Source organism: Triticum dicoccoides, chromosome 3B, assembly GCF_002162155.2.
Source record: "Triticum dicoccoides isolate Atlit2015 ecotype Zavitan chromosome 3B, WEW_v2.0, whole genome shotgun sequence".
Lineage (NCBI taxonomy): Eukaryota > Viridiplantae > Streptophyta > Magnoliopsida > Poales > Poaceae > Triticum > Triticum dicoccoides.
Window position 1 is genome coordinate 614840129 of NC_041385.1, and position 14043 is coordinate 614854171.

The window sequence follows — 14043 nt, forward strand, 5'->3', positions numbered from 1 at the left end:
TTGTTTTTTTTTTATATTTTTACGCACGCGTTTTTGACTTTTTAAAAGGTTTTTTCCGGGGTTTTTTTGACGTTTTGGTTTTTTACCGGTCTTCCCTAGCTTTTCGATCAAAAAACAGTTTTCGAAAAAAAAATTGTGCAAAAAATGCATTTTTTTTCGTGAGAGTCACGATTTTGTTTTCACGATAGGCACGGTTGTGCTTTCGCGAGAGGCATGGCCGTGCCTCTTGGAAACGGAAAAAGAAAACTTGTTTTTTGTTTTTTTCTTTCGCGAGAGGTATGGTTTTGCTTCCGCCAGAGGCACGGTTGTGCTTTCGCGAGAGGCACGGGCGTGCCTCTTTCGAAAAGGGAAAAATGTGTTTTCTGTTTTTTTTCTTTCACGAGAGGCACGGTTTTGTTTCCGCCAGAGGCACGGTTGTGCTTTCGCGAGAGGCACGGGCGTGCCTCTTTCGGAAAGGAAAAAAAATGCCTTTTCTGCTTTTTTTCTTTCGCGAGAGGCACGGTTTTGCTTCCGCCAGAGGCACGGTTGTGACTCGCGAGAGGCACGGGCGTGCCTCTTTCGAAAAGGCAAAAAAAAATGCGTTTTCTGTTTTTTTCTTTCGCGAGAGACACGGTTTTGCTTCAGCCAGACACATGATTGTGCTTTCGCGAGAGGCACGGGCGTGCCTCTTTCGGAAAAGGAAAAAAAACGTGTTTTCTGTTTTTTTTCTTTCGTGAGAGGCACGGTTTTGTTTCCATGAGAGGCATGGTTGTAATTTCGTCAGAGGCACGGACGTGCCTCTTTCGGAAAGGAAAAAAAATCCGTGTTCCCGGTTCGGTTTTTTCGTCGGTTTTTTTCGTTCAGTTTTTTTGTTAAAAAAAGTTCGTCAAAACCTATCAACATGGGATCTAGTTTTGAAGATCTCGACGCGAGGAATCCAATGACGAAAATGGTTCAAGATTTGGACGCACGATTTAAGAGATAAAACATTTTGAATAAACGGATTTACGAAAAAAGGGAAAACTCTGCGCCACTTGTCGCAATCTGAGAAAGTTGAAGTGATCTTCGCATGGAGTACTCCTTAATTAGTGATTTCGTCATAAGGGGCACAACTATGTATCGTTTCATGCGAGATCGAAATATGGTCTAGCGTGAAGGAGCGCCCACACAATCGCTAGTATTAGGCCAACCTAACTTCCTAGTTGGTTCATTTTTTTCTTCTATGTTTATTCATCCATTTGTTTTTTTCTATTTTATCACTGTTTATATTTTTGAAAATACTCTATATACATACATTCATAAGAGAAATTAGTTTCACAAATTCAAAAAACCGTGTATATAGAAAATGTTAATATAGTTTAAATTTTTGTTAGCGTAATTTTATTCAAAATTTTGATAGCTTTAAAAAAATTATTGTGACATTTAAAACATGCTCACTGTTTCAAATAATATAGGTAAAATTTTCAGAAAATGTTTATGCAATGTAAAACAAATGACATTGACTGCAAAAAGAAATTGACCATTAAAAATGTGCATTACATTTTAAAATTGTTCATGAGATTCAAAAAATATGTTTGTGACATTTTACAAAAATGCTTATATATCATAAAACATTGTACATGTACTTTAAAGAAATATTTCAACCTGTGTTAGAAATCTTTAAAAACCATTCAAAACTGTTCAAAGCATGTGTTAGAAAAAAATTTAATCATGTATTTTAAAAATATTAAACCTATAATGTTTTGGATGTATATGAAAAAAATTAGACGTCAAAAAATATATTTAAAAAAAATGATGATCATGTATTTGAAAATTGTTCAATGTGTATTCAAAAATGTTCCTGACATATAAAAAAACTAAAACGTGTATGAAAAAGTTTGACATGTGTTGCAAAATAAGAAAAGGGAAAAGAAACAAACTAGTGACACCAAAGAAAGAAACAAGAAAACCAACCAAAAAAAAAGAAAAAGAAAAAAACAAATAAAAACCATAGAGAAACAGAAGGAAACCCAAAGAAATCAATGCAAAACAGTGAAAATGACAAATCAAAATTTTTTTGCATGGTAATATGTGTCTCATTTATATGATAAAGATCAAAGTACAAGTCACGTGAGGACCGACATGACAAAAATGAAAATATAGCAGAACATCTCTAAGTTTGACACCAACATCCATCACCTACCTCCGACACCACCACAACAGCCTCCGAAGAATAGAATGACGGATCACCTCCTCACCCAAGCTCGACGCGGCTCCATCGCTGATATGCAGCTTTGCGGACCTTCAAGGTGGCTCCCAAAAAATAAAGTCATTGCCGTTGTACGAATTAGACCGGGGCAACACCCCGAACACGCCATCGAACTTCAGATCTGACGCCCCACAATGACTAAGACGCCGAAGGAGAAAATCACACCTGCCATCCATCAACCACAAACCCAGCACATGTTCCGCCTTTCAAATATCGTCGATGCAGACCACAATATGCATCCGCTCCTGGACTACCTCCCGAACTCTGCGCCAACAGTTGAGCAGACGCTGTCGCAACGGCGGAGCCCGATGACACATATCCACCACAAGAATGCCGCCGCCGCCACACCATCCTTACTTGAAGAGACTGGATTCCAAATCCATCCCCAACAACTAGAAAACTCGCATGCAACTAGAGTATTGGGCCCGCCCAACACTGTAGATGAGACGTATTAGGAATTAATACCGGCGATACCACACCTCATATTCCGCGCGTACCGCGGCGGATAACTAGGCATCGCGTACCCTCCTGCCACCGCACACAATCGCTTTCTTTATTTTTTGTATCTTGTTAGTTTTGTTCATTTTTTTCTTACTATTTTCTTCTAAATTATTGAGTTCTTTATATTATTTTTAAAATTCAGGAACATTTTTTTCAAATTCATGAACAATTTTTTTACTTTCAAAAACACTCTTTGAAATCCTATAACATGTGTTCAATTTTGGGACAATTTTTAGACTTTGTGAATACTTTTTGAATTTACAAACACTTTTAGAATCGATGATCATTTTTTTAAATTGGAATCAATTTCGGAAATTCACAAATAATTTTTGAAATTTGGGAGACCATTTCAAATTCGCCAACCTTTCTTGAATTTTTGATCATTTTTTGACCCTGCAAACATTTTTGAAATCAATGATTTATTTCGAAATTTGGAATATTTTCTAAATGCACGAAAATATTTTGAATTCATAAACATTTTTTCGACTCGACAAACTGTTTTTAAAATTCATGAACGTTTTTTTGATTCCGTGAACATATTTTGGTTCCGTGAATGTTTTTTGAATTTCACGGACAGTTTTTAAATTGGAGAAGAACTTGGGACTTTTTTGAATTTCCGAACATTTTTAAGAAGAGCAAAAAAACAAAAATGGAAAAGATAAAGACAAAAAAATGGGGCACCCTCCCGACAAGGGGTTGGCCCAGAGTGTGCGTTTGCTGGGGCAGATCTTACTTGCTGCGGTTTCTGAAAAAAAAACAGTTCCTATTTGCATCTCCTTCAACCACTGTAAACGGGATGCTAATTTGGTAGCGCATTTTTTAGCTGAACACTTATTAGTTGAAATCTTTTACTTTTTGGGATGATACTCCCCCTGGTTTCTCGCCCCCTTTTGTAATTCAATATGTAACTCTGTTGGCTTCGAAATAAAGTGCGCCGAAAAGGCGTTCCCCTGAAAAAAAAGGTACCCGCGTGTTAGTTTATTTTTCTTCTCCGTTCTTTCATTTATTTTTTAGTTTATTTACATTTTCAAAAAGATTGAATACATATAATCCTAAACTTACTTACAATTTTAACACACTTAAAAAAATGATACTGTAATTTCTAAAATTGCTGATACCATTCATTTTTTAGTGACATATAAAAATTGTTCAAGCGTTTGACTTTTTTATACAATGTAAGAAAATGTCAGTGAATTAAAAAAATGTTTCAAACCATTAAAAAGTACATTAACATCCAAGCAAAAACATATCCTACGTGACTTCTTCTCGTTCTCCTCCCTAACCCCGGGCGGTGAAATCCCTATGGCTGCCGCTCCGGCGGCCGGTGGTGGGGAGGAAAATCCCGGTGCCTTCGCTCTGCTTATTAGTTTAGGCTATGATTTTTTTAGTCCTCGTAGGTGCAGTTCTCAGTCGGATGGCGATGCTTCTTCTTCGAGCTTGTCTTTCGGGTTTCGATCCTCCTTGAGTTCGTCCGTGTGGAAGTAGTCGACGGAGCTTCGACAAAGATTTCATGTCTCCTTGGGGCTATGAGGTCAGACTTTCTCATTATGTGGCGACATATGGTGTCAGGTGCTTAAGATCTATGTTAGGATTCCGCTACGACAGTTATGGCTCCAGAGCGCTAGCCCTTAGGGGCACGTGCACAAAGACTTCCCGACTCTAATTGATAAGGCCAAACTGTCCCCGGTAGAGGAGGGGTGACAACGGCGCGTCGTTGGCTTATGTTGGCGGTAGTAGTGGTTATTCAGTTGTCTTGGAATCTCTTGATGTTTATTTTGTTATGTTTGAGACACTTTGTACTTCCGTTTAACTTTTATAAGATCTGATCTTTTTGGCAAAAAAGCGTGTTCAAATTCTAAAAAATGTTCACATATTTAACAAATATGTTTGCGACATTTTAACAAAATGTTTATATAATGTACAAAACCATTCATGTAGTTTAAAAATTATTTCAACATGCATTTGAGAAATGCTTGACACCTAGTTGCAATTATTTTCAAAATTATGAATTTCAAAAAAATGTTAATCATGCATTTGAAAAATGTTAAACGTGTACATAAATTTTTTTCTGATGTATATGAAAAATATACAGTGCGTATCAAAAATTAGACATCAAGAAATATATTTATAAAATATTAAACATGTATGAAAATTGTTCCTAATGTATAGTATTTTTTTAATCTATGTGAAAATAGTGGACATGTGTTAAGAAAAAGAAATATAACTGAAGAAAGCCACTGAAAACCAAAGTAGGAAAGATAGAAACCCAAATAAAGAAATAAAAAGAATAAGTAAAAATAAAAAATGGGGGAAATCAGAGAAAAACTGAAGAGAACTAGAAGGAAACCAATGCAAACAGTGAAAACCCATTAAAGAAAGCCGCAGAGAAATAGAACTCAGGTCGCAGCTACAGTACTGGGCAGGCCCAGTATTGCTGTACCAGAGGCGAGACCGAGCGAACCGTCGCAGCTAAGGATGACAATTTTACCCATGGGGACAACTATCCGCGGATACTGTACCCGCATGGGCAGGGTACGGACACAATTATATACCCACGGATAGTGCTCATACCCTACCCGTTAAGTCATGGGTACGGCATGGGTATAGCCTTTTACCTATGGATATACGCATACCCTACCCGTTTATACTGACATGTGAACTTTCTCCATAATTCACAAGTGTACCTATGTTAAAGTTATGTTGTGGGCTTCTGAACCTATGTTAAAGTTCTCACCAGTTGTCAATTTGAATTAAGATAATTTTCATGTACTCATCTATCTGTTATTGAGTTGAAATCTGTTTAACTTTCATGTACTTCCGTTTAACGTAAAATTGCAATCATTTTTGTATTTTTCGATCTACCTGTCGGGTACCCAATGGGTATGGGTACCTGTCGGGTATGAGTACGGTTAAAGTTTCATACCCATGGATACGAGTATGGGTAAAATTTTGTATGCATTGGTTACACAAATATGGGTATGGTATTGCTCTACCCACCCCATACTCTATCCATTGCCATCCTTAGTCACAGCAGACTCCTTTGACTCATATAATTTTCATAGAATTCTTATTTACTGTTAAAAAAGGGATTTTCATAGAATTTTGAGGGTTAGTTTTCTTGTTTTTTATGGATCCTTGCGTTTTCTCTTTGTTGATGTTTGATTCATAGACTGAATTCTATAGAAATTTTCCTACGGACTTCTTTGTGCTATTACATTACATCGGAATTTTAGCATCCACTCAAAAATCCGAGTCAAACATTTGTTTTTTCTGCAATGCAATCAAACATATCAAAATCTTGTAGGATTGATATAAGCATTGGGATATCAATCCTATGTTTTTCTTGTTGCCCTCGTTTTCAGAATCCTGCGAATCAAAAAGACCCTAAAAGTTTGGTCAACACAAAACTTCTGAGCAAATACTCAAACTGAACTTTCTCTGCCCCAAATAAAATACAAAGCTTGCTCGGAAATACTGGAGCGGAACCTTCTTCGCCCCCAAATAAAATCAGAAAAATGCCAGGTTTATTTATTTTTGGTGGGAAAAGATGCCAGGTTTGTTGAGCGGTGCAGGGGGGGGGGGGGATGAAAAGGACCAAGACCGTGCATTAACTTCTCATCCGGCATTCCCGTTTCCTTCTTGCAAACAGGTGTCAGTGCGCCATCTACGTCGGGAACTCGTCAAGCAATGATGAACAATCACATTGATCGTTTTCGAACGAGCAGGTCCTTGGCGCAACAAAGGGAATAAACATGACAGGAGTACTACTTAACACCAAAGTTCCAATCGGTGGCAGGCTGGCAGCTATATAATTTGTCCCATAAAATTTCGAAATTCAAATAGTCTACTTACTCCAGGGTGGTTCTGGCGAAGGCTGGCTACTATACAATGCGATTTTGAAACAGCCGCAAAACAAACAATGATATCCCCACCTGCAGTTTCATCAAAATGTTTTTATGGGACAAGCAGGCTAACCGACACCTCGTTCGTCAATGTAATTAGCCAAGATTAATGCACGTAAACAATTAAGTTGCTGAACCTGTTACGTGGTTCGGTTCGGCTGTCGGTTTCATTCTATTTCCAAGATATACAAACGGCAAGCAAATTCATCATTATGCTATACTCCTATATGACAGGTCAATTTAAGCGTGCAACTAGTCGTGTGTGTAACTTAGCTAAACTAGCAAAAAAAGCCCGTGCGTTGCAACGGGACTGAAAAAAATACACGCTCTTAACCCAATAACCACGACTCAAGACCTTGATACGTAGATGTCCTTTATTTTAAAATGGCATCACATTTGTGTTTCCGACGGTGGTCTCAATGCTCACACAACGAAAACGCATTTGAATATGGTCAGTCCTAAGGCGTCTCTCTCACACACATACACACACAAACATACACACACACACACACGTGCGCTCGCACGCACACAATCGCTGAGAATAAGATAAGAAAAATGTTGTTTTTTCCCGCGAGGTTTTTCAGAGTTGTGCATGCGTGGTTATCAATGTTTTTTCCCTCTCAATCTGGTTTTAATGTGTGTTTATTTACAATTTGGATCGCCGCCAGTGCGGAAAACAAACAGACTGTGCACTATAGATTAAGTTTGCATTCAAATTAATAGTTTAGAAATATTTAACAGCTAAAAGTAACAACATATTTGGATTCTACACATTTTTCTAATCAAATTTCATATATAATATGTTAAAATCGGAGTTACGATTTAAAAGATATGGACAATTTTATTTTAGATAAACTGCGGATTGATTAGCCGAAAGGTCAGAGGGTTTTCTGTTAAAACACAAAAAAAACGATTCGTTTGATTTAAATATGGACGGCGGGTTGATTACCTAAAATTTCAGAGGGGTTTCCGAGAAAACTAAAAAAACGGTTCGGTATGACTTAAAAGATGGATTGCGGGTTGATTTCAACAAATTGCAAGGACTTTTTGACAAATAAGGGTGACGGACGACAGAAACCCACTGTGTTTTATTATTAGGTAGAGATTGGAAATGCTGTTTTGTCCCGCTATGTCCGCTTAAGATTCTCTAATGCCCGCCACATGATCTCCCATTGTATCTCCGTTTTCTTTTCAATCGTGAAGCGTGCAACGGCCGCCGGGCACCAGCATCTTTCAAATTTTTTTTTTGAATATCATCTTTCAATTATCTGGTAAACGAGTAACCTAACTATTTCCTTTACGACTTTGCACCAATGCATGGCCATCGTGCACTCGTGCTAGGTACACCACTTAGTTCGGCTTGAACAAAGCTCAAACTCAAGTTTTTTTTTTCATGAAAACGTAGGTCGGGAGGATCCAACTTGGTGCTACACAAATATAGATAGAACAAGCAAAGTCTACTCATATGAAAGCACAGCGTATATCTCCAAGGGCAGCTCAGCTCAGCTTGATAAAATTTCCAAAATCATATGTTCAAGAGCAATACTTTTGACGGCACGGCATGATACATATGTCAGACGAAGTGTGATTTTGGCACACACGACAGACGAAGGAGGTGCATGGTAGTACTAACCGTTAGCGAACCGGCCGGAGTCCATGGAGCAAGTACGGTTGGTCCGCCGTGCAGCTCTGTGGACAAGTGGCGCTGGATTTAAATAGCAAGCGTACTACGTGCGTAAGTACGAGACTGACCGGCAACCAAACCACCAAGTGAGATCCATTTATATAACACGCCGCGTCGCTTCCGGCTACATGTGTACCATCCTTCAGTCCAAGTTACTACAGAGCCACCACACCAGTGCACTACGGTCGATCGGCAGCCGGGTCGGTCTCAGGCTCCGGAGACAAACCAGTCACACACACAGAGAGCGATGCCTCCGAGCGCCGGCGAGGTGGCGCGGCCGCAGAGCCCACTCCGCGCCATGATGCCGCAGAGCCCGCTCCGGATCAAGCAGGGCGGCAAGTTCTACGAGCGGCTGCTCACCAAGGAGAGCTCGGGGGCCAACCCGTCGTTCCGGTACTACGGGTCCGAGCCGGGCTCGGTGCCGTTCGTCTGGGAGTCGGAGCCCGGCACGCCCAGGGACGCCTCGCGGATGGTCGGCGGCGCGCTCCCGGCCATCACCCCGCCCCCGTCCTACCTGCTCCGCCACCACGGCGGCGTCAACGTGTCCCGTCGCGGCACGGCCAAGGGCAAGAAGAAGCAGTACAGGTTCAAGCGGACGATCAAGGTCGGCTTCATCACCGACATGTTCCGCAGGCTCAGCGTCGGCAAGGCGTGCTGGTGGCGGCCGGGGCCGTCGCCGGCCCAGGTGTCGTCGTCCAGCCGGTGGCTCGTGGCGTCGGAGAAGGCGCCTGAGCAGCATCAGCACGGACGCCACGACGACCAGGTTCCCGCGGCGAAGAGCAGCGCCGTGGTGTGCTCCGGGCCGCGTCAGATGAGCCCGTGCTGGATGCTGCCGTTTCGCGGCACGGGCAACCGGAACCGCGACTGCGACTAGGCGTAGATCGGTCTCGGCATGTCAGGTGCGGCGGAGCCATCAAAGGGGATTAAACACACGACATAACTGCGGTTTGTTAGTATTACTACTACTTTTGTTTGTTGTATGATGATTGTGAAAGGTGTCAATAGAATATGAGTTCTGCAGACTTGTTTACCGTTGTGTCATCAGCAGGCCGACCGACTGTTGTTGCCTAGTCTTAGCGAACTTATCATTACTGGGTTAATTGTGTTTGGAACTAGTAAGAGTTTGCTTATAATTATGCACGAGTGACGTTTTTAAAGGAGAAGATCCAATTTAATCAGGTGCCGTTTGGTTCAATTTTGTTCCCGCACTCCTCCACTGAAAACGTGCAATCACGCTCTCCCGTCCAAATCATCTAATTAAATAATCCCCGTTCCGTAATCCTTTTCTACGACAAGAATTGTGGAACAGAGGGAGTACTTAGGAGTAATAGTCCGAAGTACTCCCTCCGTCCCATAATATAAAAGTGTTTTTGACACTGTCCAAAACACAGAGTAACTTAAACTAGTAACATTCATATGTTAATAGTCAATATTACTACTGTCTTCATAGTGATCCACATAAAAAAGGGGTTTACTTCGGTGAACATGAAAAAAAGTTGCTTTTCTTTCATACAATATATTTTTAAAAATACCGAACCCAGTAGTTGGATAATAGTTACCATTTTTTATGTTTACGAGTAAAAGTTCTAGCGCATGAAAGTCAAACTATAGGTTATATGTTGTAAAACTCAGATTAATTAATAAATTCAGATTATAACTAGATAAACGCCAAGGACCAACTACTCATCAACAATTTGATGTGGAGACTTAATAGAACAAAGTGATGTCTGCTAGAACTACGTCGGTATCTCCCCAAAGAGGAAGGGATGATGCAACACATCAATGGTAGGTATTTCCCTCAGTGATGAGACCAAGGTTATCGAACCAGTAGGAAAACCACACAACACAACATAAACAACCCATGCACACAAATAACAAATACTCGCAACCCAACGTGTTAAAGGGACTGTCCATCCCTTTCGGGTAACGGCGCCATAAATTGGCGAGGAGACGGGATAAAGTTATAATAGATAGGATAAATGGAGCGCACATAAAATAAAGTGTAGCAAGGTATTTTTGGTTTCATAGAACTGAAAATAAAAGCAAAGGAAAATAGATCGCAAAGGCAAATATATTAAAGAAGAGACCCGGGGGCCGTAGGTTTCACTAGTGGCTTCTCTCGAGAAAAATAGCAAACGGTGGGAAAACAATTACTGTTGGGAAAATTGATATAACTTCAAATAATCATGACAATATCCAGGCAATGATCATTATGTAGGCATCACGTCCAAGATTAGTGGACTGACTTCTGCCTGCATCTACTACTATTACTCCACACATCGACCGCTATCCAGCATGCATCTAGTGTATTAAGTTCATGGAAAAACGGAGTAATGCAATAAGAACGGTGACATGATGTAGACAAGATCTATTTATGTAGAAATAGACCCCATCTTGTTATCCTTAATAGCAACGATACATACGTGTCGTTTCCCCTTCTGTCACTGGGATCAAGCACCGTAAGATCGAACCCATCACAAAGCACCTCTTCCCGTTGCAAGATAAATAGATCAAGTTGGCCAAACAAAACCCAATATCGGAGAAGAAATACGAGGCTATAATCAATCATGCATATAAGAGATCAAAGAAGACTCAAATAACTTTCATGGATAAAAACATAGATCTGATCATAAACTCAAAGTTCATCGGATCCCAATAAACACACCGCAAAAAGACTTACATCATATGGATCTCCAAGAGACCATTGTATTGAGAATCAAGAGAGAGAGAGAGAGAGAGAGAGAGAGAGAGAGAGAGAGAGAGAGAGAGAGAGAGAGAGAGAGAAAGGAAGCCATATAGCTACTAACTACGAACTCGTAGGTCTACAAAGAACTACTCACGCATCATCAGAGAGGCACCAATGGACATGATGAACCCCTCCGTGATGGTGTCTTGATTGGATATGGTGTTTCTGGAACTTGCAGCAGCTGGAATTGATTTTCGTCGACTCCCCTAGGGTTTCTGGAATATTGGGGTATTTCTAGAGTAAAGAGGCGGTGCGGGAGGCCACCGAGGTGGGCACAATCCACCTGGGCGTGCCTGGGCCCCCAGGCGCGCCCTTTTGGGTTGTGCTCCCCTCGGATCACCCCTCTGGTACTTTTTTGGCCCACATGGTGTCTTCTGGTCCAGAAAAAATCCACAAAAAGTTTCGCTGCGTTTGGACTCCGTTTGGTATTGATTTCCTGCGATGTAAAAAACAAACAGAAAACAACAACTGGCACTGGGCACTATGTCAATAGATTAGTACCAAAAAATGATATAAAATGATTGTAAAACATCCAAGAATGATAGTATAAGAGCATGTAACAATCAAAAATTATAGATATGCTGGAAACGTATCAGCATCCCCAAGCTTAATTCCTGCTCGTCCTCGAGTAGGTAAATGATAAAACAGAATTTTTGATGTGGAATGTTGCCTAACATGTTCATCACATAATATTTTCTTTGTAGCATGAACATTTGGAGTTTTATATGGTTCAAAGCAATAGTCTAGTTTTGATATGAAGATTTTAATACTCAAGCATATCAACAAGCAACCATGTCTTTCAAAATATCAACACTAAAGCAAGTTATCCCTAGCCCATTATGCTCAATCATTGATCCATTCATGAAACACACTCGAATATTAGCTACACCCAATGCTCAAATACGATCATAGTGCCTCTTAGTTGGTGCTTTATAAGAGAAGATGGAGACTCAAATTCAAAATAAAAATTGCATAAAGTAAAAGAAAGGCCCTTCGCAGAGGGAAGTGGGGATTTGTAGAGGTGCGAGAGATCAAAGCAAAAATTGAGAGATAAAAACATTTTGGGAGGCATACTTTTCCCACCAACGAAAATGACTTAGAGTTCCCAATACTTTCCGTGCTAGATATATCATAGGCGGTTCCCAGACAGAAAATAAAGTTTATTCCTTTTTCCACCATACTTTCACTTTCCATGGCTAACCGTATCCACGGGTGTCCTCCATACCAACACTTTCCAAGGATTTTATTATTTAACAACATAAAGTAAATTCATTTTTCATTTAATGACTGGTCATCCCTAATGCCTTTGTCGCACTATCATGCAATAACAAGTGAATAAACACTCATCGTGAGAATAACACATCTAGCATGGAAAACACCGGCCACCCCTCACCATCTCGCGAGCGGTACGAGCACACAAAAGAGAATTTAACTTTGAAAATTAGAGATGGCACATGCAAATTTGCTTCGAACGACACGGAAAATACCACATATAGGTAGGTATAGTGGACTCATATGGCAAAACTGGTTTAAAGGTTTTGGATGCACAAGTAGTGATCATACTTAGTGCAAAATGAAGGCTAGCAAAAAGATTGAGAAGCACCCAACCAAAAAAGAAAAATCTCATACCCGAGCATTAAGCATAAGTAACACCAAATAATGCACCACAAGTAGGATGTAATTTCATTGCATAACTATTGACTTTCATGCTTGCATAGGGAATCACAAACCTTAACACCAATATTCTTACTAAAGCATAATTACTCATCAACATGACTCACATATCACATCATCATATCTCAAAACCATTACTAAGAACCAAGTTTATTTTGTCCGATGATCTTCATGAAAGTTTTTATTATATCCTCCTTGGATATCTATCTCTTTGGGACTATTTTCATATGTTGCTTTTAATAAGCTCAAATAAATTTAAGTGAAGAACATGAGCATAATATTTCTTTCTCTCAAAATAATCTAAGTGAAGCAAGAGAGAATTTCTAAAAAAAATACTAAATCTCAGATAAATCTAAGTGAAGCATGAGAGCATTTCTTAAAAAATAACAAAGCACACCGTGATAAAAAAGATATAAGTGAAGCACTAGAACAATTCCAAGGCTCTAAAAATTTAAGTGAAGCATATGAGCAAGCATAGCATAATATTTGGCTCTCTCAAAAAGGTGCTCCAGCAAGGATTCAAGACTTAAAACACAAAGCAAACAAGCAAAGACTCATATCATACAAGACGCTCCAAGCAAAACTCGTAATATGTAACAAATAAAATTATAGCTCCAAGTAAAATACCGATGCTTGTTAGAAGAAAGAGGGGATGCCACTCGGGGGAATCCCCAAGCTTAGTTGCTTGCTACTTCTTGAATATTATCTTGGGGTGCCTCGGGCATCCCCAAGCTTAGCCTTTTGCTAATACTTATTCCTTCATCCATCGTAAGATCACCCAAAACTTGAAAACTTCAATCACACAAAACTCAACAAAACCTTCGTGAGATCCGTTAGTATAAGAAAGCAAACCACTACTATAAGTACTGTTGTAAACCCGTTCATATTTTACTTTTGCATTATATCTACTGTATTCCAACTTTTCTACGACAAAAACTCTTTAAAGATAACCATAGAATCATCAAAACAAGCACACAACGCAAAGAAAACAGAATCTGTCAAAAACAGAACAATCTGTAGCAATCTGACTACTTCGAATACTTATGTAACTCCAAAAATTCTAAAAAATTAGGATGACTTGACCAATTTGTTTATTAATCTTCTGCAAAATGAATCAACTCAAAAGCACTCTTGTGATAAAAATGAAAAATATATTTGTTAGCGCACAAGTTTCTGTTTTTCAGCAAGATCAAATCAACTCTCACCCAAATCATCCCAAAGGACTTGCTTGGCACAAACATTAATTTAAACCACAAAAACACATCTAATCAGAGGCATAATTGTGTATTTTATTGAAAACAGCAAGAAA

General features: G+C 39.7%; 1 protein-coding gene across 1 annotated transcript; it reads left to right on the top strand.

Moving 5' to 3' along the window:
- The first annotated feature begins 8486 nt into the window (after positions 1-8486).
- Positions 8487-9458, top strand: LOC119281660. Its single transcript, XM_037562127.1, has one exon. The coding sequence runs from the start codon at positions 8562-8564 to the stop codon at positions 9186-9188; it is 627 nt and encodes a 208-aa protein (XP_037418024.1). The 5' UTR covers positions 8487-8561; the 3' UTR covers positions 9189-9458.
- Positions 9459-14043: the final 4585 nt, after the last annotated feature.

What these genes read in the sequence shown, in the direction of transcription:
- LOC119281660 (XM_037562127.1), top strand. Translation starts at nt 8,562, where the DNA reads ATGCCTCCGAGCGCCGGCGAGGTGGCGCGGCCGCAGAGCCCACTCCGC.